General features: G+C 52.5%; 3 protein-coding genes across 11 annotated transcripts in view; 2 read left to right on the top strand and 1 right to left on the bottom strand.

Moving 5' to 3' along the window:
- The first annotated feature begins 375 nt into the window (after window positions 1–375).
- FLCN (folliculin) lies at window positions 376–10,379 on the top strand. Of its 2 annotated transcripts, none has more exons than XM_072349532.1 (12): window positions 376–651; window positions 1,064–1,343; window positions 1,942–2,088; window positions 2,605–2,826; window positions 3,288–3,448; window positions 4,030–4,121; window positions 4,652–4,842; window positions 5,984–6,097; window positions 6,456–6,579; window positions 6,908–7,039; window positions 8,085–8,190; window positions 8,961–10,379. In XM_072349532.1, the coding sequence occupies exons 2-12, from the start codon at window positions 1,095–1,097 to the stop codon at window positions 9,160–9,162; spliced, it is 1,740 nt and encodes a 579-aa protein (XP_072205633.1). In that variant the 5' UTR covers window positions 376–651; window positions 1,064–1,094; the 3' UTR covers window positions 9,163–10,379. The 2 variants fall into 2 exon arrangements, with proteins under 2 accessions (XP_072205633.1, XP_072205634.1); XM_072349533.1 differs by lacking the exon at window positions 376–651 and adding an exon at window positions 662–764.
- Window positions 10,380–11,439: 1,060 nt separating this feature from the next.
- On the top strand, window positions 11,440–12,761 carry PLD6 (phospholipase D family member 6). Its single transcript, XM_072349144.1, has 2 exons — window positions 11,440–11,907; window positions 12,385–12,761. Exons 1-2 carry the CDS (start codon window positions 11,520–11,522, stop codon window positions 12,621–12,623), a joined length of 627 nt encoding a protein of 208 aa, XP_072205245.1. The 5' UTR covers window positions 11,440–11,519; the 3' UTR covers window positions 12,624–12,761.
- Window positions 12,762–17,049: 4,288 nt separating this feature from the next.
- The window catches only part of MPRIP (myosin phosphatase Rho interacting protein), a 56,311-nt gene continuing 48,497 nt past the window's right edge, over window positions 17,050–24,863 (bottom strand). For 4 of the 8 annotated variants that reach the window (XM_072349135.1, XM_072349138.1, XM_072349140.1 and 1 more), the window contains 8 exons: window positions 24,585–24,732; window positions 23,929–24,046; window positions 23,120–23,279; window positions 22,695–22,814; window positions 22,464–22,550; window positions 21,745–21,907; window positions 21,250–21,335; window positions 17,050–18,041 (listed from right to left, as the gene is read on the bottom strand). In XM_072349135.1, the coding sequence (XP_072205236.1) occupies window positions 17,970–18,041; window positions 21,250–21,335; window positions 21,745–21,907; window positions 22,464–22,550; window positions 22,695–22,814; window positions 23,120–23,279; window positions 23,929–24,046; window positions 24,585–24,732 (954 nt within the window). In that variant the 3' untranslated portion in view covers window positions 17,050–17,969. Of the gene's footprint in view, window positions 18,042–20,105; window positions 20,172–21,249; window positions 21,336–21,744; window positions 21,908–22,463; window positions 22,551–22,694; window positions 22,815–23,119; window positions 23,280–23,928; window positions 24,047–24,584; window positions 24,733–24,863 lie in introns of all 8 variants that reach the window. The other 4 variants (XM_072349137.1, XM_072349143.1, XM_072349136.1 and 1 more) reach the window with 2 other exon arrangements.

Raw genomic sequence — 24,863 nt, 5'->3', positions numbered from 1 at the left:
TCCGCTTCCAGCTGCCGGTAACGGGATGTCAATATGGCACCACGGCAGCGCCGCCCCAAGCCGTGGGGCCCATCGCACTGCGCAGGCGCACGGCCGCCATGCCGGTGGCTGGCGATCACGTGACCGCGCCGCTGGCTGCACCACCTGGCGGGGGGGTGAGAAAGAGAGAGACAGATTGAGACAGAGCGCGGGCGGCGGCCCGAGCCGAGCCCCGGAGATGGAGAGCTCTGGGCTGCCGTGTTGGGCCCTACGCGAGTTTGGGGCGCTGCGGGGGAAGGAAGGGGGGGCTTCGGCCGCTTCTCGTCTCACCCCCCTGCGCTCCGAGCAGTGGCTGTGCCCGATCCCGTGACTGGGCGGCTGCGGGTCGCGGTCATTGCCGCTTCCGCGGGGGGGGAGGAGGGCACTGGGAGCCATCGGGGGAGGCGGGCGAGCCGCCTGCTATCCGGCCTCCAGCTGCGCCCCCGTTCCCATCCCTCTGCATCCTCATCCCGCTCCTCGCCGCTCCTTGGCGCCGGGTGAACAGCGGGAAGCTGCCCGCCCTCCTCACCATCACCCCCCCCCCCCCCCCCCCCCGCGGCCCGGTAGGATGGTACGTGCCGGCGGTCAGCGTGTGTCAGCTGCCCGCAGCCACGGGACGGGCGGGGAGCCGCGGTGAGCGAACGGGGAGCGGAGCTGGGGGGGGCGGCTGGGCCTGAGGAGAGCGGGGGCTGAGCGGGACCGGGCCGGGCTGTGAGACTGACTGGGGACCGGGGCTGGACACGAAGGTCTGGCCGGGCCTGTGGGGCTGCAGCGTTAGAACGAGGGGAAATGGCTACGAGCTGAAAAGGGGGACGGTTAGGTTAGATGTGAGGGGGAAGTGCTTCGCACGGAGGGCGCTGAGGCGCTGGTTGTGCTCCCAGGCCGCGGGTATGAGCACGGCCCAAGGCGGAGCTGTGCTGGACGCCCTGAGTGAGCAGCTCTTGGAAGGACATAGATCAGCATTTGCAGCTAACAGGCCTATGGGGTAACAGCAGTTCCTGTGCCGGTTTGTATTGATGCTGTGTGTTTTGTCACTCGTCTGCAGGAGGTCCTGTCGGATGTGCTGAGCTCTCGCTATGAATGCTATTGTTGCTCTCTGCCATTTCTGTGAGCTCCACGGCCCCCGCACCCTCTTTTGCACTGAGGTTCTGCACTCGCCCCTTCCTCAAGGCGCGGGCAGCGGGGACATCGCTGGGCAGAATGAGCAGGCGGAAGAGGAGGAAGGCGGCATCCAGATGAGCAGCAGGATCCGCTCACACAGCCCAGCTGAAGGCGCCAGCGCTGACTCCAGCAGCCCAGGGCCAAAGAAGTCAGACATGTGTGAGGCGAGTGTCAATACCTGTACACTGACCCTCAGTGTTCCTTTGCTTGACTGAAGGGCTCTTGGGTTATCGGAGTCAAGCTGCTTTGTTTAGGACACACGTGAACTACCCCTGTGCTTCCATATAACTGACAGTACTTAAAACCCTTTATAAACTGCAGTGACCAAACAGGGAACAGGGAAAAAATAAAACAACCTTAAAGCTACTAAAACGTTAGAGAAAAATCTGTGTTTTTAGTTTTTCCTTTGCGTGGCTACTGTTAGCACTTGATCTGAGCCACTTGTTATTTATGTGCCTTTAGGTTATGGCCAGTGCTTTTGTTGGCCGGTTGCTTTCACAGGTGCTGTTAACTGACTTGTACTGCTTGCAGAGCCAGCACCATCAAATGCACGATCAAATTCAGCAGTGGAAAACTGGCATAGGAAGGATCTGGGTTCAGGTGCTGATCCTGACTCAAACTGCTCGCATTCTGAATACTTGAGTTTATATCTGTACGTGTAAATAACGCTACCCTACGCTTTGAAGGGAAAACACAGAGGCAGCTGGAAACCTTTGAAACCCGCATGTTCATTCATGCTTGGATTTGCTTTTCTGTCTTCAGGGTTGCCGCTCTCTTGCAGGAGGACACCCTGGGTTTGTCAGCCACGACAAGGAGACTTCGATCAAGTATGTCAGTCACCAGCACCCAAACCACCCCCAGCTGTTCAGCATTGTGCGCCAGGCCTGCGTTCGCAGTCTGAGCTGTGAGGTAACTCTCTAGGAAGAAATCCTGCTTAGGGCCTTAACCTGGGGATGCTTTTCCTCTTGACTTCTGAGATGTGAAAGTTCTCTTATTTTCACTCCTTATTGTGGGTTGTTTCTCGTTTGTGTGTTTTTAATATAAACTGATACGTTGTCTGTGTAAAAATGTTGGCATCTGTTGCTTTGTATTGAGAGAGAATTGGTCTTTATAAACTGCTGACATTCAGTGTCTCTTATAAGTGAAGGGAGAGCTTTACAGACTAGTGTTTGAGTGCCAGCATCAGCAATTCCTTGTGATTTCTCCACAGTGTTGTAGCTGAATTGAGCAAAATCTGTAAAATAAAGATAAATTGAAGGCTTTATTATGTATGTAGAGGTCTGTTTGACTACAGGTTTTGGATAGCAGCCTTAAAAATAACTTGTTTTATTCATCAGATGTCTGTTAAATAGCAGCAAACTTTGGTTATACAGTTCATCGCTCTTCCAGCTGAGCTGCTTTGGTCTGTATGTCCCTCCCATTCAGGTCTGCCCAGGACGTGAAGGGCCAATATTTTTTGGAGATGAACAGCATGGTTTTGTGTTCAGCCACACCTTCTTTATCAAAGACAGCCTGGCTCGAGGCTTCCAGCGCTGGTACAGCATCATCACTATCATGATGGACCGGATTTACCTCATCAACTCATGGCCTTTCTTGCTGGGAAAAATCAGAGGCATCATCGATGAACTTCAGGGCAAAGCACTTAAGGTGGGTCAGCGAGTGAGTCCTTTTGGCTCAGCATTAGTCCAGCCTTATGGTAGCTCTCTGCATCTTAATCCAGAAGCCGCTCTGGCTCACTGCAACCAGTTGAAGGTTGATACAAGGAGTGAAAGCCGGTGTGTATCTGGGTCTATAGGAGAGAGGCCACCTTTGTTCTTTTAAGCCACTTGTGATTCTTTTCAGGCTCCAAACTGCCACACGATAGCTCTGTTAGAATTTAAATACCCAAAGCAGTGAAGGACTAAGTTTTGAGAGCGGATGTGTTACTTAATGATAACGTTAATCAATCTAAGAATAAGGTATTCTTCCTTCCCTTGTCATTTAGTCTATTTGGATGACTGTATTTGATGCACCCCTTTCACTTGTGGGTGTTCGTTACCGTTTTGGTGCTTTTAGTTTTCTGTCAGCCTTTTAGAAGACTGTTACACTGTTCTCCTCCTGTGCTGCAGGTGTTTGAAGCTGAGCAGTTTGGGTGCCCTCAGCGCGCTCAGCGGATGAACACAGCATTCACCCCCTTCCTGCACCAGCGCAATGGCAACGCAGCCCGCTCCTTAACATCCCTGACCAACGATGAGAACCTGTGGGCGTGTTTGCACACTTCCTTTGCTTGGTAATATCACTTGTGTTTCTGGAACACAAAGAAAATATTGCCTTTTATTTTTGGAAAGGGTGAAAATGTTTGGGTTGTTTTTCTGGATGTAGTAAGCTGGACTTTGCTAAGAAGTCTCTGAATTGGAAGAAGCTGAGCACAGAAGGCCTCGTGGTGGCTTTAAGACAGAAATCGTTCTTATTGCAGTGAAATAAATCTCCTTATGTGACTATTGATGGAAAAACTGAAGTATGAGGAAACGTAAGGAAAAATGCAAGAAAGGACTTTCCCACCCCTCAGTGTGTCATCAAAATTCTCTGGAAAGATGCCACAGAGAGGGATGCAGTGCTGGCATGTGACCTGGGGGGAGGATAAGTGTATTGCACAAGGTAATTGCTAAATGGTAGGCCTTGCAGTGACTGAGCAGCTGCAGCTGTAAGATGCACTGGTAGTTAGGACAAAGGACCATGTAGGCGTGCCTATAAGGAACACGTATTGGTAAATGGTTGAATGTTTAGTTACACCAAGTTTCTTGCTATATTTTGTTGCTTAGCAGTCATTAAGCCTGCTTGCTGCTTCCACTTGTTTTTCAATGTCTCCAGGCTTCTGAAGGCTTGTGGCAGCCGGCTGACAGAGAAACTTCTGGAGGGAGCTCCAACCGAAGATACCCTTGTTCAGATGGAAAAACTTGCAGGTGAGGCCAGAGATTCCAGAGCTGGAAGGTCCTCTAAGAATGCTGTGGCTGGTAAAACACCAAATGCATTTGCCAGCATAGCAAGTGCAACCATCTCTCTTGGACTCCACCTTAATGGTAACCCTGCAGTAGCTGATGTGCTTTCCCATATGACTGTGACTTCAAGGGACATGAAATCAAGGTCTTTGGCATTGTAGGCTCTCTGCATACACTTACGTTGTTTATTGTTTGTGTAGGAACGTTGCATCATTGTCGTTGTTGTTCTCTGGCTGGGTTGGCCTTCCCAGTGAATCTCTATAGCCAGAAGAATTTGCAGGCAAAATATGGAGCTTTCTTCTTGCTCTTTTTTCCCTACCAAGTTTCTAAAATTAAGGAATCGTAAATTCTTATGTTCAGTGATTTTATTACTCCATTTAGAATGGAAGCTGCAAAATCTATCTAAAAGATTGGCAGTGACTCTTGAAGGAATAACAGAGGATGTGCAGCTGGTTGGAGGATGTGAACTCAGGTTGTGTCTGTTTGTTTGCTAGACCTCAAAGAAGAGTCAGAAGGCTGGGATGGATCTGAGGAAGAAGAGAAGCCTTCTTCCCAGCCCGATGTTGCAGAAGGGCAGGAGCTCTCTAAATGCTCTGCTGAAACATCTCTGATGCCGGATTGCAACAGATGGAACGTCGCTCACAGAAGGTTGTCTGTCTTCCGCTCTCTCAGGCACATGAGGCAGGTAAGAGAGGGGCACATTGACTTTGATTCTGAATCCACAAGCTAATGACTTCTCATTCTTCCGACGCCGTGTTTTGAAAAGGATACTTTTTTTTCCCTTCAGTTTGCATTTGTTTCCTGTTCAAGGCAGTACCTGCATAGCTAGTAACAGTGTTAACTGCATTTCTGAGATCCTCGGTGCTCTGCTTGTCCTGGCCCTATTCCAGTCATCTGTCACGTGAATGGGATCATGTGATTTCTCTCAAGTTCTGCACTTCTTTCCTTTCCAAAAGCCATGTTGGTGAATGCAGAGGTTATGCAGCACATTCAGAGCTCTGAGTATTGTTTGCTTACAACAAAAGTGCTGAAGGAAAAAAATAGGGAGCAACAGAACAAATGGTTCAGTCTGTGTGGATTTAGCTTGTCGTTAGTGCTTCCAGTTACTCTGAGGGAGAAGGCTCTGTGTGTGAGACCTGGCGTTTCTTTTACACCAGCTTGTTTTCCTGGATGCTCTTGACAGGTATCTCCTGTGGTTCTGATCTGCTTTATCTGCCACTTGTTCTCCTTTGTCCTAATTTGGAATGCTAGAAGCTATTAAACTACACCATATTGCTACCTTTAGAGGCTTATCTAAGCATATTGTTACATCTTTCATGCCTGAATCACTGTTAGGAACATAACACAGATCAGAGAAATGCGTGTAAGTTACCACCTAATAGATGTCATTCAGAGTTACCACCTAATAGATGTCATTCAGTCCCATTCCAAACAGGCCTGTATCCATCTTGCCCACCCACTGACTCAGCCAAGAAGCAAGTTGATTTGTGTAACCCTGCCAGAGAGCTGAAGGATTGGAAAGATTCTCTTACGGTGCTTAATGCTGACTCAGATCATTGGTTGGGCACGTTGGCGAGGTGCTGCTTTGCTGCTGTTTATTCTTGAACCTGTAAAAGGGGGTAAAAATTACTTTGCACGAGTCTGACACCTTTAGCACCTGTCAGAGAAAGACTTAGTCTTGGTGCTGGGTTTTGACCTGCTGCTAAGTATTCGTGTTCATTCCTGCTGTCTGGTTCTAGACGGTTTCCTATGTGGCATGTTTTTTAACAGGGCAGACTGGGCGTCTCCCTGACTTTCATAACAAACTCAGTATGGTTTCATTTCAGGTTCTTGGGGCATCAGCATTCCGCATGCTGGCTTGGCATGTTCTGATGGGGAACCAGGTCATCTGGAAAGCTCGAGACATGGATCTTGTCCAGTCTGCTTTTGACGTGCTACGGGTACAGCCTTTTTCCTTTGTTTCCTGGCTGCTTGTTTTTACACATGTTTAAATAGTCCAGTTTTCATAATAACCTGCCTCTAATATGTTACCTTGTGGAACATGTGTTCTAAATCACGTGATTTTGAGGGGAGATACAAGTCCAACCTTTGGATTTCTTGGTTGCCCATAGATAGCAACTGCATAGTCGTTCTTTTAAGCCGAGTGAGATATTTCTGATCCCTCCTCTCCCTTCTGATCAGCAGAATCTGCACCCGCAGTCCTCCAGGCCTTGGCTGGTCTCCGAAAGTTGGGTGAAAAACTGTGCTTTGCTGATTTATATCCATTGGGTCTCTCAGGAAGTTCTCTTCTTTCTTTAGACCATGCTGCCCGTTGGTTGTGTGCGGATCATCCCCTACAGTGATCAGTATGAAGAGGCGTATCGGTGCAACTTCTTGGGGCTTAGCCCACATGTCCAAATCCCATCCCACATATTGTCATCTGGTAAGAACTTGGAGAACCCTCCCCTTTCCCTGTCGTATTCTGTTAAAGGACACTAATATTTCTCAATAAAGAATTATCAGATAGTCTAAAAATGCTGCATGAACTACAGTCTTTACCACTTCTCTTCCCCATATCCCTGCCTGATCAGTTGTTGAAAGTGTGTCGCCTACTGTAACCACTAATGGCACCAGAGCTGACAGTCCTGGTTCCTACTGCACCAAGCGCTGTAAGCTGACAGAGCTGTGATTTCTTTGGAGCAGGGTGTGTAGCTGTGCTTTAGAGTCTGGGCCATTATAGATAATATTGTTTTGGGTTTCTGTTGCTCTAGAATTTGCAGTCCTCGTGGAAGTTCGCGCTGCTACCCGCTCCACTCTCTACCCAACTCTGCTTGAAGACGAGCAGTCCCTCAATAAGTACGAGTTTGTTGTCACCAGTGGCAGTCCTGTTGCGGCAGATCGAGGTGGGTGCTTTGGACAGCGAAGAAACTTGCTGAGAATAAAATAAGAATCCTGATCTTTAACCACTTTTTACGCTGTTCATGTGCTGGCCTTTAAGGAAGTCTGAGCAGAAAGCCAGATCACTGTAGGACAGAGGTTGAGAATTTACAGCTGTTGAGGTTTGGTCTTCCATAGTCTGTTTAGCAGATCAGTGTATATATATGTATATATAATTATAGCTTTCTGTTTTCCATCTGATTAATGGCATGTCTGGGAGCTTCTGGGCCAAAATTGTTCAGGAAAGGCTATTTTAGCACAGCGTGATGCTTACTAGGCAATAGAGAGCTGTGAAAATGACCTCCTGGGGAATACTATCAGTTGTCCAGGAAAGGAATGCCTTAAGTTGGTTAGCTTCTTTTAATGTATATTTTTATTCATATATGTGTATGTATATCGTAAACAGAACAAAGATTGTTCACAACTGTGCATATGTAATTAGCTTTTGATATGGGACTGGAAACAACTTCATTTTAAAAGTAAGCCTTAAAAACAAGGGCACCTGAACCTGTGCATGTCCCAGGATCCTTCACAGAATAATATTGTTGCATCTTGGATCCAAGGTTTTTTAGTAGGATGATCTTTATATCCTCTTCAAAGCATGGGAAATGAAGGCAGGCCTTGGAGGCCTGTTCTTTCACCTTTCAGAGCAGGTAGGTTTCTTCCTGACTTGAGAAAGTATTTGGCTTCATTAGTTCAGAGATAATGTTCTGTGCTGAAACTGGCTGTGCTGTTATTAATAGCTCAGCTTTCTGCAAGCTTTCTGCACATAGAACTAAACTGTGTTAATGCGCCATGTCAAAGCACTGGTGCAAAATGAGTTCAAACCAGTGCTCTTTAACAGACTAAGAGGTGGAACAAAGATGTATTCATTTGTAATTCCAGCAGGTACCCAGGTCTTCACCACAGGATAAATGGGTTAGTCCTTGATATTGCCAGTAAAGCTGTCAGTTTCCACCTGTAGATTGCATATCCTGTCACTCACAGTTTCCCTTCATTCTGATCCTGCAGTTGGTCCCACAATCTTGAACAAGATCGAAGCTGCTCTGACCAACCAGAACCTTTCTGTAGATGTTGTGGACCAGTGCCTTGTTTGCCTGAAAGAGGAGTGGATGAAGTAAGTACTGCTCCTGCTGCAGCCAGAGAAATCACTTTGGTATGAATCCTGGGATGGTTGTACCAGAGTGCAGGGCAAACTCATAGTCATGTTACTTCAGTCTTGAATGTTGAGAGCAGTCAGCTTCACTGCTGGGAGATGAGAGTGTCAGAATCCTGCTTTGATTTCAGCACTTCTTAACCTTTATGCTTCACTTCTTGCATCTGGAGGTTACCTACGTGACAATACTTGCCGACCTTATGCACATGATGAGGATTAAGGATGCAAACAGATCATCCTGTCAATGTAGCCTGTATTCCAGTGCAGATAATGTGCCAAATAGATGTCAGGGTTGTGCCTCCGGGCAGCGCGTTTCAAAGATGCAAGTAGTTAGAAAGGAAGACCAAACAGTCATGTGAAATAATTCACAGAACCTTATGGCTTTAAGAAATGATCCGAAGGGCAGACGGGTGCTGGAAGCGCCTCCCAGGGAGATTCCCAGTTGTCAGAGCTAATTATTTTACTTCTAACAAGAACGGAAAAGGAGTAGGATCCACACGTATCCCTACTGAAAGTGCCCGATTTCCCTTAACTCATCTCCCTTTTTCTTGTGCCCTTCTTCTCACACTTTCTTTGTTTAAAGCTTGAGGATGGTCTCTGTGGAATACTGTTACAGGCGTTAATTAACGTGTAGTTGCAGTAGGTGCTGTGAGAAGTTCCAGTTACATTCATGGCCTGTTTGATGCATACGAGTCAGCTGTAGCAGTGACAGGAGTTTCTCTTTCCTGCAGTAAAGTGAAGGTCCTCTTTAAATTCACCAAAGTGGACAGCAGACCCAAGGAAGATACCCAGAAACTGTTGAGCATTCTGGGAGCTGCAGAGGAGGACAATGTCAAGCTTCTCAAGTTCTGGATGACTGGCCTGAGCAAGACATACAAGTCCCACCTGATGTCAACAGTTCGCAGCCCGACGTCCTCGGAGTCTCGGAACTAAAGGGTGCCCAACCTCACTTGCTGCCTTCAGATAATTGCAGGGAACCCCAAGTTACCACTGCTGAGCCTGCAGCATGTGCATTAGGAGGGTAGTGAAACCTCATTGCTATTCTCACGGCCCTCAAACTAACTTGAAGAGTCACTTGAGTCTTTTCTACTTGCTGTGAGACCGGACTAATAAGTGCTAACAAACACTGCTGCTGTCTGTCCTAAAACTCTACATCTAGACCTGCACGCTCAAGACTAAAATACAGCAACGCTCACAGAATCAGCGTGAAGTAATTCCAATCCCATGCTGTCATCCCGAAGCATTATGGTGCTTAATCACTCTTAGATTTCATTGGCAAGACTCAGAGACCTGTGACGGCATCCTGAACTCCTGCGAATGGATGTAGCCAACCTCTCCAAATCTCACATACGGCTCCGAAACGTCTGAGAGGCCAAGAACCAAAAGGAATTGATGTCACAGGGTATCACACGTGTCAATGATTTACGAGCACTCAGATTGATGAAGAGACTTATTTTCTGCTGTAGCACAAGTCAGGAGTTTCCTGTTGGAGTCGCGACGCTCCGCTTTTATTTATTTATTGCTTGACTTGAGACAGTTTCAGCATTTGCTTTGGAAATCCCGTCTGGGAGGGAGACTTGTGATAGCAGAGCTCTCAACTCGCAGCCTGCTCACCCCTCCAGCGGGTACAATACCTTGTTTTGCCTGTGTTGCAAAACTCGCTAATAACGAAGATTACCTCTCCAGGGTACAGGCTCTGGTGTGTCCTTTTGTCTTCGGAGATAGTTTTCTAGCTACCTAATTAAGTTAAGCAGATCCAACCTGTAGGTGCTCCCTCCTTCTATAACTCTCTAGTAGCCATTTGGAATGCTTAATAGTTCACGACAGCGTTGGTTGCGGGTTTTTATCTGACCTGAAGAGACGTTCCTTGAGTGCACTGTAAGGAACCGCTGTGTGTTGTGATGTCGTGGTGTTTTTGTCCTGGATTGTCCTTAGGGAAACTTGACGTTACCGCAGGTGGTTGTGAGGCTGGAGGCAGGTTGTACACCCGGGTGTGACACACTGCTCTCATTCAGGTGAGGATGGAGCTCAGAGCGGGACGTTCCGGCTTGTTACCAGTTCTGTATCAAATATGCAGGTTGCTTTTGTCTGGAACAGCTTAAAATGGAGACAGACATTAAACCTCACGAAAAGCTATTTTTGTAAAATGGACAAAGCCTCGTTTGGTCTTGATTTAAGTGTGTGTGTGTGTGTGTGTGGGACCAGCAGCTGATAAACAAGTTCCTGCATCTCAGCCTGTATCTGACATGCAGCGTTTAACAGGCCTCTTAACTTTGCCATGTTAAGAGCTACTGCTACGTTAACTGAAACGCTCGTCTGGCCATAACAGGAGATTCAAACAGCGAACGTACCTGGAGAAAACAAAGTGATTAATCACAAATTAACCAGGTATTTAATGTCAGGGTTCTCAGGAAGGAGTTTTCCCGTCATCAATAAGGAAACAAGGGAGAAGAGGTGCTCAGGGTTTACCCACAGGAAGGGAAACTTTGAGTCATAAATGTGATAAAGTCCACTGATAGTGGAACAAAAATGGCAGCACTAAGTAGAAACGCATGGAGCAGTGAGTCAGGATCTCAAGTACAAGGTTGGTGCTTGTTCCTGTGGCTGCCTTTTATGTGATCCAGTACTTGTGCTGCAAAGCTGTTCTGGTTCAGCCCGGAGCTGTGTAACAACAAGGCAAGACAATAGGCAAGGCGTTTGGCGTTTAGATGTTCCTGACAGCTGAGCTGCCTGGTTGCTAAAGCACGGTTCTTCCAAGCATGAAAGCTGCGGAACCCTCAGCTCCTGCCTATGGCCACGTTTGCGTGCAGAGCTGCGGCTCCTGCAACAGCAGAAGGGTGAGCCCAAGGTCGGGCTTCAGGCCGTGCTTCCAGCACAGCGGGCAGGAGCTGCAGGCAGGGATGTGCAGCAGCGCTCCCCGTTCTCCAGCTCATCCAAAATAGGGCCTTTGCATAGAAGCGTCTGCAGGAAGGAAGGCGGCCGCTGCTGTCTGTGCACCCACCGGGCTGCTGCTGAGCGAGCAGGGCTGCTGCTGGACGCGCTCCGCAGGCTCACGCGGGACGGCTTCGCTCTGCAGGTAAGTCCTGCAGGTCCCCGCAGGAGCTGGTTGTGCTGTCAGCCGTCGCCGGCACGTGCACGCCGCTGCTCACGGCCGCGATAAACAGCGAGTTGCAGCGCCGGCCCCGCACGGCTCCGATCGCAGCTGGGGCGGCCTCCAGCTCGGCCGGCTCCAGCCGTGCTCCTCTCGGGCCTCGCGGAGCTCCGTCGCGGCGCACGGACACGAAGCGGCGATGCGGCCCGGCCTGGCGCTGGGGCTCGGGCTGGGGCTGGCGCTGCTGCTGGCGGCGCGGCGACGGCGCCGTGCGGTGCGCGAGGTGCTGTTCTTCCCCTCGCCGCCCTGCTGCACCGAGGAGCTGCTGGCCGAGGCGGAGAGCCGCGACGGCCGCCCCGCGCCGTGCCCGTGCCCGCTGCCCCGCGCGGACTGCTCCCTCGCTCGGCTGCTGCGGCGCCTGCTGTCCGCCCGGCGCTCCCTCGAGCTCTGCCTCTTCGCCTTCTCCAGCCCCGAGCTCGGCCGGGCCGTCTCCGTCCTGCACCGCCGCGGCGTCCGGATCCGCGTGGTGACGGACTCGCAGTACATGGCGCTGAGGGGTTCGCAGATCGGCGTGTTGCGGCTGCTGGGTGAGCTGCTGGGGGAGGTGCTGGGGGAGCTGCCGGACGGAGCCGGGCCCGGCTGCTTTGGGGCCTCGGTCGCTGCCGCCCGCCTCGTCCCGCTCGGGGCCTGGCCGTGCTGTGCTGCCTGGAGCCGGGCCCGGCTGGCGGCGCAGGAACGGAATCAGCTGCGATGTTCCCTGGACGGGTTTGGTGCGAGAAGGGCTGCGTGCAGCTGCAGCAGGTTGTGCTCCGTCCCCAGCTGCACGGTGCTGTGTGCGTGCTGCAGCATCGCTGCTGCCAGGTGCAGGTTAGCGCGGAGGGCTGGCTGCTGGTCTGGACACGTATCGATGTGCTCCTGCTCGCAGCCCCTCGTTGCTTCCATTTGGTGGCACCTATCAGGCTGGCGCTCCTATGGGTGCTGCCTTTGTGGCTCCTGTTGCTGAGGGAGGGGAAGGATTTGTCCCAGCGCCGGGTGCCCATCGAGTCCTTGTTGTGTCATTGCAGGGATCCAGGTGCGGCACAACCAGGACGTGGCCTTCATGCACCACAAGTTCGCCATCGTGGACAAGAAGATGCTCATCACGGGATCCCTCAACTGGACGGTGGAGGCGATTTACAGCAACCGGGAGAACGTGGTGATCGTGGAGGACGCAGAGTTTGTGCGGCCTTTCCTGGATGAGTTTGAAAGGATTTGGGAGGAGTGTGACCCTGGAAACTACACCTTCTTTTCCAATAGCAAATGATTGAGCTGCTTCCCTGAGCTGGAGGGGTGTGGGACAGACGGCACCTGGGGGTTTGTTATCTATAGCCGTCCATATATTGCCCATCTGGTTGTAAGTTCATCAAGCACCTGCTGAGCTGAATTGCTCTCTACCCTAAATAGCCACAGGTGTCCAAACGAGCAGGAACCACCCAGCTGATGGGCAACGTGGGGGGGCTCATTGCTGTGCCCTGCGCTGGGTGATGTTTGCATTGCGCTCCGGGGAGCTGCGTGTTGTGCAGCTGGATGGAGCTGCACCATGAAGGAAGGGCTGTGAGGGCTGCAGCGAAGCTGGGGGTTGTGTCAGTGCTGTAAGCGCGGCAGTTTTGTCCTTTGGTTTGCACGAGTTATTGACGGTTTGTGGAAGGAAATCTGGGAAACGGGAAGTTTTGGTTTGTAAATGAGTTTCCTCTGGTTTGAGGTTAGTAGAGTTCCAGTGTAAACGTGTGAGAGCAGGTTGCAGTGGCAGCTCATCTTCCTGCAGAGCGGAGCAGGGAGAAAGAACTGAGGGAAGCTGCTCTGCAGACACTTGGCCTCGTTTGAGGAGCAGCTCCAGCTGCAGTGTAACTTGCAGCTTTGCCTGCAGCTTTATTTGCAGACAAACTGTGTTTGCTGATCTAGTTAGAGCTTAAACTGCTGCACCTCCCGGCATTAACATGCCGCTCACTCAGACAAGCTCCACGTCACCTGCAGTGTTTTGCACTCATGGGTTGGTTGCTTCCAAGATCCAAATCACTGCAAGCTCCTGGAGATCCACAGGATGTTGTTTGGGACGTGGGGGCAGCAGTGTCACATTGAGGGTCTGTTCTGTGGGAGAAAGTCAGTGTGGGTGTGAAACGAAGCCGTGCCTTGTTGGCAGCTGGGATGGAAGGAACTGCTGCAGTGGGGCTGGTTCAGCAGGTTGAAATGTGCTCCTTTAAATACGTGATGGTTGTTTGAAATTACACTTGTCGCGTTTTCTTTGCTGCGTGTCGCTATGGGAGCAGGCAGCTCACCCTGCTCAGGCTTTGCATCGTGTTGTGGTTGGAACAAAGGCAGCGGTGCACGGCGTGCAAAGGCTGGTGCAAAAATAGTTTATTAGGGTCTCGTTTACGTAAAGTTGGGTCATTATATTTACAAAATCAAAACGATCAGCTACATCCATGGGAACTTGGCATGACACGCACGGCTGGATAAGGAATAAATACAGTGACAAAAAAGTGATGTTTTATTACAGGGAACAGTTACCAGGAACAGTGAATCTTTGAAAAGCGATGAATAAAATGGGAGTGGAAGAGAGGAGGAGGTGAGGAGCTTGTGCACACAGAGAAGCAGGAGCCCCTGGCACAGGGGATGGAATCACATGCCATGCATCGTTTCCTGGATGGGTCTGATGCAAGAGGGGCCCTTGGGGCTGCAAACAGCCAGGGCTGTGATCCCCAGCCTCCCATGCTGGCTTCCAGCAGCATTGTTTGCACAGGTGCTGTGTGCACGCTGTGCCATTGCTGCTGTCAGCTGCAGGTTAGTGTGGAGGGCCGGCTGCTGCATCTGGGAGTGTATCCTGCTCTCAGCTCCTGCTCTCAGCTCCTGCTCTCAGCTCCTCGTTGTTTCCAATGGGAGCACAGAGCTGTTGAGTACAAGGGCAGAGCGTGCAGCGTGCTGTGATCCAGAAGTGCCTTTGGCTGAGGTTCAGTTGGTGGCTGAAGCTGTGCACCACCAGCACTTGCCCCCTGCTGCTGCCACCCGAAGACCTGCAGCTTTCCCTTCTCTCTCCCCAAAACTTCATCCCTTCAAGTAACCAATTCTTTCAAATCTGGAGGCATCTGCATCACCAGGTCCCAGGAGGGGTCAGCAAGGACTGTGCTCTCCAGCCTATCACCTACCTGCCATCACCTTGAGCGTTCTGCAACGTACTTTGCTCTCTCTGGTTTAGAACAAAGAGGAGTGAGTGCTGTGTTCTGAGTCCCATCCTGTGTGCTGTCAGCGTGTGGGGGAAAAGCAGGAAGAATGAGGAAATAATGGTCTGTAATTGCACCAATTACTTGCCAGCTCAGGGCCAGCTGTGGCTGCGTTCAGCTGGTACCACCTTGACGGGCTTATCGGGTTTCTGGCAGCAGCTCCCACATCGGTGCCTTCCTTCGGGTGTCTCAAAGTGCAGCAGTGGGGGGAGCCTCCCCTCCTCGCCCCCATCCTCACAGCCATGTGCTGCAGGCTGCGTGTCCACGTCTGCTCCGTGCTGCTGCCGCTCAGTACAAGGGTGGGTGGAAAAAGCAAGTTCAGGGTGCAGTCAAGTTGCAGTTCTCCAAGCGGCGTGTGTGTGTCCTTCGGGTATCGTCGAAACTAAAGGGCAGCTCAGCAGAAAAGGCGTGAGAAGCTCTTTGAGCCGGTGGGGGCAGGCAGGGGGTGGCAGCTCTCAGCCAGTGAGTGAAACCAAAACGCTGTGACAAAAGAACCCCCTGAGTCGCGATTAGTTACAGTGCACGCTTGGGATTCTACACAGCTTTTAGTATGTTTGTTCTAAAGGGAGCAACAAAGCAGTTTTGCTTTTAAAGAGGTTGGGGAAGAGGAAAGGCAAAGCGAGCCGCGCTGTGTGCATGAGTAAGTGGTCACAGCATCTGCATCAGCAGCACGGGGACGCAGCGGCTGTGGGCTGAATGATGGAATGAGGGTGGGAGGGGGTTATGCAGATAAAATAAGTCCTAGTATCCCCTTATAGGCACAGTCTGCACCTGCAGCTGTGTCACGTCAGTGGCAGGAGGCTGGATGATGCCCGGGGCAGGAGAGAAGCAGCAGGATCACCCCGGAACAGCCACCACCTTTCTGTCTGGCTTTGTTCTCTCTGCAGCAATGACCCCATTCCCGGCTGTTCTTTGGAGCTGCCCTTCCTCTCTCTCATGGAGGTGGAGGGCTGCCACCAGCTTTACAGAGATGCCACAAGTGATGCCGCTCTGCAGAGCCCAGCCCTGCCCCAGGCTGCTCCTGCCGTGCAGCTGTGTGTGATGCTCGACCCCCAGCAGACAGAGCTGCTGCAGGAAGGTACAGCGCAGAGCCCCGCTGGTTTGCTTTATGGTATATCAGGACTTCCCCAATAGCAATGACCCCAGAAAAGCCCAATTCCTCCTTCACTGCAGCACCTTTTTAGCCCTTCATCACCTGTTCTCACAAACCGCATGAACACACTGATGTGCAATGAGCCAAAAGCTGCTGTCAGTCCCGGTTTGGCACTGGGTTCTATCTGCTGCAGCACCAATACAGCTGCACCACATCCACCATGCTCTGCATTAAGGATGGAAGCAGCCATTTGGACAAAGAAAGCTAATGGTTCTCCTCCACCCAGCGCCAGGCACAGCGGCCAGAGTTGGATAGAACCACCTGTGCAGCAGGCTGCATCCTTCCATAGGGAGCACAGTGCTCAGTGGCATCAGGCGGCCCCCACATGCTGTGATAGCAAGGTGTGTCCCTTCTGGTGCACGTGGTTAAAACAACAAAGTCATCAAAGTAAAGCAAGGCTTTCCAGGGGAACACATGAATGGTTGGAGTCCTCTTGGCAAGAGGGAGATCAGCACGTTCTGCTCAGGTGGCTGGAAAGGACAAAGTCCTGCTGTGCTTCTTGAGAGGAAGAAGGCAATTCTCCAGCGCAGCCTTGGGAGAGATGAGTGCTGACAGTGATGATGCCACGTGCCATCCTTGCTCCATGTCTCAGGACATCGCCGGCCATGAAAGCATCCCAAGAGCAGAGCAAAGCCTGTGCAAACCAGTGCCACCAGACAGCCCTGCAGTCACACGAGGTGGTGGCAGAGACCCCATGCACACACCTCATCACCAAGTCTCTCTTCCAGGCGTGGGCTTGCAATGCTCCTCCGGCGCTTGGATGATGGAGAACACTGCAGTGAGCGCACGCTGGCGTGAGGCTGCACAGCAGAACGTCTGAGAGGGTGCACGCCTGCTGGAGAGGGAAGAGCCTTCATAACCAAGGGGCTGAGGAGCCCTCCTGCCATCTCCAGGACTCCCACACGCAGCCAGGCATGGAGACACAGCACAGGAGCTCTCTGTGTGCCTGGTGGTGCTGCTGGAGCACCCAGTGACACAGACCTCCCAGCTGGTCACACACCATGCCCGCAGAGACCCGAATTCACCACGAGAGACACACACCTGCTTCCAGCTCGGATGAGCACAGAGAAGTCAAGGAACAGCTCAGCTCCATCTAAGAAAATCTCCCCGAGTCCAAAGCGATGCCGTGTCAGTGTGGGGAGCGATGGGGCAACGCTTCACCCCACTCACAGCTGGGGGGCTCCGTAAGGTGCACAAAGCACGTGGAGATGCTCCTGCAGCCAGCACTGAGCTCTGCACTCACCTCTGGGCCTCGTAGCACTGAGCCGTGTGCTCCGCCTGCAGAAGCTGCTGTGACTGAGCAGGGCTGAAGCACAGACTGGTTTTCAGAATTTTATTTCAGGAAAAGATTAACGAATTAAAAGAGGAGCTGCCCTGCTGACAGAAGAGTCGAGTTCAAGAAGCTGATAAAAAAGGGAGCATTATATGCATTGAGCACTGTGCATTTTCAGTCAATATTGGCTCTACTTTCTACTCTACTTTCCTTGGACTAGGAAAAGGGAGTTTCACATGCGCACAGACCCTAAAGATACACAGGACTCAATGAGAGGAAGGGAGTAACAGCAAAAAAAAACAGTGCTGGGCTGGATCTAGGAGAGGCAAGAAGTGACCTCGCGGCTCGGCCCCAGGAACGCTTCCCTCCCTCCCGCTGCTCACCAGGTGCCCAAAGCAGCCCCTACCCAACGCTGGTGCCCGGGCTCTGTGTCCTCTACCAGCCAGGCATCGGCACGGCTCCTCCAGGCACCCCGGCAGCATCCCACAGGCTTTCCCCCATTGCAGGTGCAAGAGATGCAGTCGACAAGATCAACGGCAAATGAAGCTCCCGGCGTGCTCTGAGCACTGGGGGCTCGTGACAGCAGTAAGAGGGTTGGCCCCCGCCACCCGGCCCTGCGCACATACCAAGGCGTTGGTACGACGGAGCTAGCTTATTCACAGGCTACTGAGCCTTAATACTGACACTTAGTGTAATGGTTTACAGTAAAGGAAGGGTTCTCCTACAAAGCGCCGAAGAGGGGAAAATAATAATAATAATAATAACCCACAAAACCCACAGCCCAGTCCCTTCCTCTCCCTCTCAGAGTCTCAGAAGCGTCTCACAAGCGGGGGGCAAAGGGGGGCGGCGAGGGGGCCGTGGGGCCGAACGTCAGCGAGGACGGCGGTGAGCGGCGTGGGACGAACGGTGCTGGTGCTGTGCTGCCTCAAGCCGGGAGGTGCGCGTGGTGAAGCGGAGCGGGGAGGGCTAGTCGTTCTTCAAGTCCCTGGATTCAAAAAGCTTCAGGCGTTCTTGCACGGTCAGGCCTTCCTTCAGGCTCTGCGAGGGAGAAAAACACAGACAGAGGTGGGATGGGGTGGGCGGCAGCGGGCACGCGGAGTGGGGGGATGTGGGCAGTGGAAGGGGAGGCCATCCCAGAGAGATTAGTGGGGCATGACAGCAGCCATGGGGTGTGGTTACAGTGCCTGGAGAGAGCTGAGAGCGCAGGTTAGCCAGGTACGGACCGAAGTGGATGAGAGAGGTGAACACTGCTGGAAATGGGGTTAGCTCCGGGTGGGATGCGATCCCACAGCCTGCAAGGACCAGGACTCGCTGCCATATACCTGCAGGGCTGCGGCACGGGGCGGGCTCTGCTCCAGCTCTGTTCCACATGTGGACTTTGCTCAAGCAGCCCCAAGAACTACATTTTGTCACCAGCCATCTCTTACGGCCCAGACCTAACCCTCCTGCCACACACAGGGACACAGGGCTCACTTCTTTGGATCTAGGAGGATGTGATGGCAGATTCAGCATCCAGATCCAATGCAGCTATCCAAGCAAACCCTGCCTCGACAGCTTTCAGCAACAGTATTTATTACGAGCTTGGGAATACAGAAGAGCTATGTGAGGGGTGCAACCTAGGAGCAAACAAATCTGGCCCTGCTAGGACAGCTTTAACCTGCAGACACTCCAGAGAGCTACACAGGGCTGGCAGGCAGCCCTCCCTCCTCCCTGCTGCCCTTCCCTGGTGATCTGATACGCAGGAATTGCAGCAGCCTTACCACTCACCTTGCAACCAACCCACTTTGCAGCATGTGGCAGCTCCAGCAGGCACAGACCTGTGTGGAAACGCTGCTGCTATCAGGGAACCACCATGATCCCTCTTGCTCTGTTTCCTTGACCACACCACCTGGTCATCACAGAGTTTGCACTTTTGGGCCACATTTTGCTCAGTGTGGGTTTATCAAGGCAGGACACAGTGCTAAGAAGCTGTGCTGTCCCCACAATCACCATTGTTAACATTCCTCCCTCAGGCTCACAAATACAGAAGAGCACAGAAATGAAGCACTGCAATGCTCCGCGTTCACACGGTGCATTCTTGCTTTCCAACAGACAGCAAAGCCTCTCAGGACCCAAGTCTGAGCACGCCCTTCCTGCAGAAAGTCGGCTTTGGGCTGTTTAAATGAGCAGCAACCCATGCATTCCTGTTTGCACACTCAATTTCTAACTAGATGGAAGCAGACACCAGAAGACATTGGGCTGGTCTGCATCACGGTCCAAATTCAGCCCTTAGGGATTTCATAATCCTTCTGAGCTGCTGATGAGGGGAAAATAATGCAGGGTGAAGGCTGTGATAGGGGATCTTCCACCAGAGTCCCTGCGGCTCTCCAGCCATCCCCCTTCACTGTTCCCTAACCTCAGCCTTTACCATGGGCCAGGAAAATTAACTACTGCTCCAGTTCCTCAGTGTCTGTGCCATTAGGATCGTGCTCGTTGCCCACCATTCTGCTGAATGGCCCTGGAATCTTGTGGGATGTGTGGTGCCAAGTGGTGATGAGAGCAGGTGGACACCGGGGGGCAGCACGAGGTCTCTGGGCAAGGAAACACCCCGACAACCTACAGCAGCAGCTACAGAGAAAACTGGGGGCAGCCCAGAAATCCCCTCTGCAGCTGAGCCCAGGAGCACTACTGCATACTACAGACCTCGGGGGGAAACGCATCTACAGGCAGCACTGATCCACTCCTCCACCTGGCTAACAGCAAAAAGGTTCTACGGGACCCCGGTGGTGTTGAAGTTTAGTCTGAGGCATGCACAGTCACTCAAGCATGCACACTCAGAGTCCCACCATCCCAACAAAGCCAACAGGAAAACGTGCCCCACTGCGTCCAAATCCTCTCTGTGCTGATTGCTGTGTTGGGGAGGGTGGGAGGAAAAGGAAGGTGAGAAAGCCATCACTCCCCAGGAAGAGCAGAGAGACTGCTCCTCCCCTCCTCCCGTACTGTCATTAACCACAGGGTCATTAAGAGAAGGGCTCTCGTTTGCCGTGGAGGTGTGAGCAGTGCATGCAACGAGGGCCGCTCCAGCGGGCAGCTGTGCCGCTCGGTGGGTGCCGGTGTGATTACCTACGTGGCAGGGAACCTGGACTCGGGTTCATTTCAGTTATCCCATGAGACCTGCTCAATAACGGACTGTTGGAGGAGAAAGCAAAATAAAGAAAACAAAACAAAAACAAGAAGCTCATAAATCCTACAGGCATTGGCATCCACGCAGCCCAGCCGCCCCCTCCCCGCGCAGCATTGCAAGCAGGCAGTTTCCCCGGGGTTCCTACCAACAGCACGTGGCAAGATAAGTACCCTGAGCTGAAGTGGTGATGGGGAACCGACCCTCAGACCTGGGACAGCAAAGGCTGCAGGTCTGGGTGTACCCCAAGCTGCTCCCTGCTGACTTGGGGCGGCACAGACACCCCACACTGACACCTGCTGCTTGCAGAGCTGCATGCTGACTGTTGCCTGAGCTAGAAGCCTCTGCTTGCTGGCTTCTCGCTCTGCCCCAAGTCCCAACCACTTCCAACATCAGCATCAGACCCCCTCTGCTTGGCGGGGAGAAGACACAAAGCAATGAGCCCATGTCGATCATGACTGACCCGTGCGTGAGGATGCTCTGTGAGCAGCTCTGTGTGCCCCTCGTATCTCTGTGGTCCCACAGCACCAGGCAGAGTGCAGCTCGGTGCAGTGCTGGCAGCCAACAAGCCAAGCGGGAGCTCTTGGCAGAATTATTGGCATCTGGGACCAACAGCAATACAGAAAGGCCAGAAAAACACAGGGCCATCTGTGCTGTGTTAACACACAAGGAAAGCATGTGTTAAATATGCCCAGCATCCAGACATTGCTGTTCCACATAAAGACCCACAATCTTACAGCAAGGGACACTGCAAAATCCAGAATGCTGCGTGCATTTCTAACACCTAAACTTCAACTGACAATGGGGAGCAAATTCTGGGTCAGTCTGCCTGTGAAAGACCAAAGAAGAGGTGAACTTCATCTTTGTGTCAGGTGAGGAGTGGCTCCACCCCAACATCTCAGGGCACTCCATGGCAGCAGGCTCTGCAAACCACGTCCCATCTGCCTTCTCAGTGCTCTCCCAGCTGCCAGCCATGTTAGCACCGGTGACTGGGAAATTCTCTGTTTTCTTCCCCTTCCCATCTTAAATCCCCACCGCAGAGCAATGCTGGCCACCTGCATCGCAAGGGAAGAGCTGCAAGCTCACCTTTGACCTGATATTCCTTAGTTGCCGGCTAACACTGGATCTGTCTTTCTTCAAGAAATCAGGGTTGCTTTTTGATTTCATAATATCTGGGGAGAAGCAAAACAACAGCATTAGTGGGGGGCCTGCTACAAGGAGAGGGGGCTTCTCCGCATCCCAGCAAGCCAGGCCTGGGCAGGGGCCTCTCAGCATAATGCTCTCCTAGCAGGAGGTGGCAGAAGGGCTTTCAGATCCACCAGCTTCCCCTCCTGGGGCTGGAAGGATGAACAGCCTTGGGGGGGCCGGAGGGGGGGCAGCTCAGGTCACCCACTCCTTGCTGCCCCCAGTGAGGTTTCCACAAGGAGCAGAGGTGGGATGCAACATGAAATGGCAAAAAGAAAAAAGCACCACGCAAAGGCCTACGCTCAGACTGAGTGCTGCACAAGGGCTCACACACCGCAATGCACACGCTAAGCCAGGGACCCAAAGATGGCTTAGAGCGGCTGGAAGGGCACTGACCATATCCCGATACAGTGGTGTTCACAGGGGATTTCTCTCCCTGAGCTTCTGTGGCTGCTTTCAGCTGCTCTTTCAACCTGCTGATATCACAGTCTGCCTTGGCCTTCACAATGCTCAGCTCTGTGTAGATGTCTTTGTACTTGTCGCTGGCGTATTTCTTATCCTGGCAAAGGAACAAAAACAACCCGAGAACATCAAACAGACAGCTGGAGCTGAGGGGAACAGACCAAGGAGCAGCTCAGCACCAGCAGCCAGAGGAGGAGCAGCACCCTGCTCACCCAGCGAGGAGCTCTGTCCCCTGCTCTGCACTTTGGAGCCTTGGACAGTGATGCCGGCCACATTCTTGGAGCTGTATGTGGGACTCGAGATACACAGAAAGCTCAGAGTCCAGCACCTGGTCCAAAGCAGACCAGATCCATTATTGGGAGGTCTCTAACACTGATTGTTTTTGCCATTTCAGATCTCTGATATGACAGGCACAGGGGAAAAAACACTCAAAGGAGATGTTTTCCCACAAGAAGGGAGAAGGGATAAGTCCTGGGCTGACAGAGTTGTGGGAGGCTTTGCTGACAACACCAATGTGGGTATTCTGTTTAATTAAGGGCAACAATAAAATGCTGTTTCAAATCCGGGGGGAAGCAAGCTGGAATCTAAGCACACACAGGGGAGACAAGCACAGCCCTGAGGATTTGGAGAAGCAGTCCTGCAGCTGACATTACCCTCAGTGCCGTCTGCAGCTCGTCTTTGAGAGAGCTGATCTCCTGCTTCAGGTACTGGATTTCCGACTCTTTGACCCTCAGCAGGACCTGGAAGGACAGAAGCAGTGTGAGAGCAGCCTGCACACACCGCACAGCGCCAAGACTTTCACAGACAACAAAACCAAACTGCCTGGTACTAAATGGGGAAACTGGGGCCCCAGGCCCCACTGTAACCCAACACAAGGTGCTCACCTCCAGCTCATAGGCATCTTTGCCCTGGGTGAGAGGCGACCCAGCAGCCTCTCCTCCACCCTCCCCGGTCAGCAAGGTCCGCAACCGCGTGATCTCCGCAGCCAGGCGGTTATTCAGCTCCTGGAAGAGGGAGAGATGTTGCAGGATGAGCCAGGGCTCAGCAGAGAGATGGTGACATCTCCCTGGCCCCACTCAGGGCCTTCTCTGTTGCCTTATGGAGCCATTCATGGCATCTTTTTATCACAAACCTCACATTTTCACCCCAGTTGGACACAAGGAAGCCAGCTTGGGGCAGCAAAGATGCGATGCCTTCTTTTATAGTACCATAGCATCATTAACACTAGGGAAAACTTCTAATATCACACCATGTCCAACCAAACCGTGCCCTTCCCCACCTTCACCCTCCCAGCTCCCTCTGCCCTCACCTGGTTGTGGGCGTTGAGCTCCTGGTTCTCCCGCTGGCACTGGCGGAGGGCCTGCCTCTCAGCCTCCAGCGCCTGCGCCAGGTGGGCGTTCTCCAAGCACTTCTGTGAGTACTGCTCTGACAGCACCTCCAGCTCCCGCTGCACCGACTGCAGCTCCTCCCTGGCAAAGAGACATCTGCCATTCATACACACGTTCCTGCTCTTCCTCCGGCACCCCACACCTGTCCAGGACAATCTAAGGACCGAGGGCAGGGATTTGTGTGCTCCCTTTGGGAAAAACCTTGAGTGCAGAGCAAGCCAGCCCTTCCCTCTCCTGGCACAGTGGTGCTTGGCCACCAACCTAGAGGAGGTGTTCTTCCAGGAGGTTAAATGGTGGGCAAGCTTCCAAAACTAGAACTGAGATCTATCAAGCCTGCACTATGCAATGGGTAGACCTGCACACCCACACATGCCTAACATAGAAGTATCAGGGTTTGCAAAGCTGCTTGATTGTTTTGGTTGGCTTCAGTGCTTTGGTACTGCCCAATCAGATATGGCCCAGCTGTCTTCGTGTGACAGCAGCAAGAAAAGCAGCAACACCACTGCAGGTTTGGTGACCATAAAGCTGCTGACATCGGGTAGTGTGGGGACACCGAGCCCCTGAAACCCTCAAATGAAAGGCAGTCAGGAACCTATGGCTGCAGCTGGGCTGGGACTGAGGGACTCCAGCTCACTGCCAAAATCAGAGAGGAGCCAGGGGTCTCCCAGGTGCCTTAACACCACCATGAAACACAGCGATGAATGGACAGAACCACACCAAGCAGCCTTACAGGTACTGCCTCCGGAGGGCCTCGATGTCGGCGTTAACGCTGCTGATCTGTGAGCGCTGCGACTTCTCCAGCTCTCGCTCCAGCTCCTCCCGGTGTGCGTTCTTCATGGCTTCGATGGCTGCAAGGGTGGCACAGGGTTAGCACCTGGCACTGCAATGCCCAAAGAGCAGGGTTGGAAAGGGCCTCTTTGGTTGGTTTGTTTTATAACAGGAGCAATAAACCGAGTCAGCCCAGCAAGCCACCCCACTGCTTTGCAGTCCCTTCAGCCCAGTGTGGCAAAGGGGCTCTGCAAATCCCACTGTTCAGTGGAGTCCAACAAGTTGACCATTTCACACGTTGTTTCCTGAACTGCAGGACTCCTAATGCAGAGACCCTGAGCCTGAGTGCCTTAAAAGGCCCAACACCATTGAAGAAGGAGTTCATTGTGGGACCGGCAATGAATGGTTAATGCCTTTCTGAGATGGAATAGCAAAAGTGATCACACACTGTTGTGTGGCAGTGAGAGGCATACCGAGCCCGGAGATGGAACTCCATCCAAAACACCAGCTCTTCCTTGTCTCCCTCTGATCCCCATCCAGCCTTCATCCCACCCCCCTGTGCTGCTCCTCCAACCTGGAACAAACACCCTCCCCCACCAGCACACACTGTCCCTGTACCTGAAATGGTGGCAGCTGTTTCCTCTGCCAGCAGGCGGTCCTTCTCCTCCCGCAGCTTCTCCAGCTCCCGCTGGTGCTGCCGCTGCAGGTCCTCAATCTTCTTCTGGTGTGTCTCCTCCATGGCTGCAAAGCCCCTCTCACATGTTGCCTGCAAGAGGGATGAGGGGATGGGGTTGAGCTGGGAGCTGCATGACAGTGAGTGGTGGGCACCTGGCTGCCATCCTGGGGTCTTCTCCCTCCCCCATCCATGCAGCAGCCGGCCAAGGATGGAGCTCACAA

This window comes from Excalfactoria chinensis, chromosome 14 (assembly GCF_039878825.1).
Source record: "Excalfactoria chinensis isolate bCotChi1 chromosome 14, bCotChi1.hap2, whole genome shotgun sequence".
Taxonomy (NCBI): Eukaryota; Metazoa; Chordata; class Aves; order Galliformes; family Phasianidae; genus Excalfactoria; species Excalfactoria chinensis.
This window is presented reverse-complemented; position numbering and strand designations above follow the sequence as displayed.

Coding starts and splice junctions, on each gene's coding strand:
- FLCN (XM_072349532.1), top strand. CDS start 1,095: ATGAATGCTATTGTTGCTCTCTGCCATTTCTGTGAGCTCCACGGCCCC. Junction 1,344..1,941: donor AGAAGTCAGACATGTGTGAG/GCGAGTGTCAAT, acceptor TTCTGTCTTCAG/GGTTGCCGCTCTCTTGCAGG. Junction 6,580..6,907: donor ATCCCACATATTGTCATCTG/GTAAGAACTTGG, acceptor CTGTTGCTCTAG/AATTTGCAGTCCTCGTGGAA.
- PLD6 (XM_072349144.1), top strand. CDS start 11,520: ATGCGGCCCGGCCTGGCGCTGGGGCTCGGGCTGGGGCTGGCGCTGCTG. Junction 11,908..12,384: donor CGGCGTGTTGCGGCTGCTGG/GTGAGCTGCTGG, acceptor GTGTCATTGCAG/GGATCCAGGTGCGGCACAAC.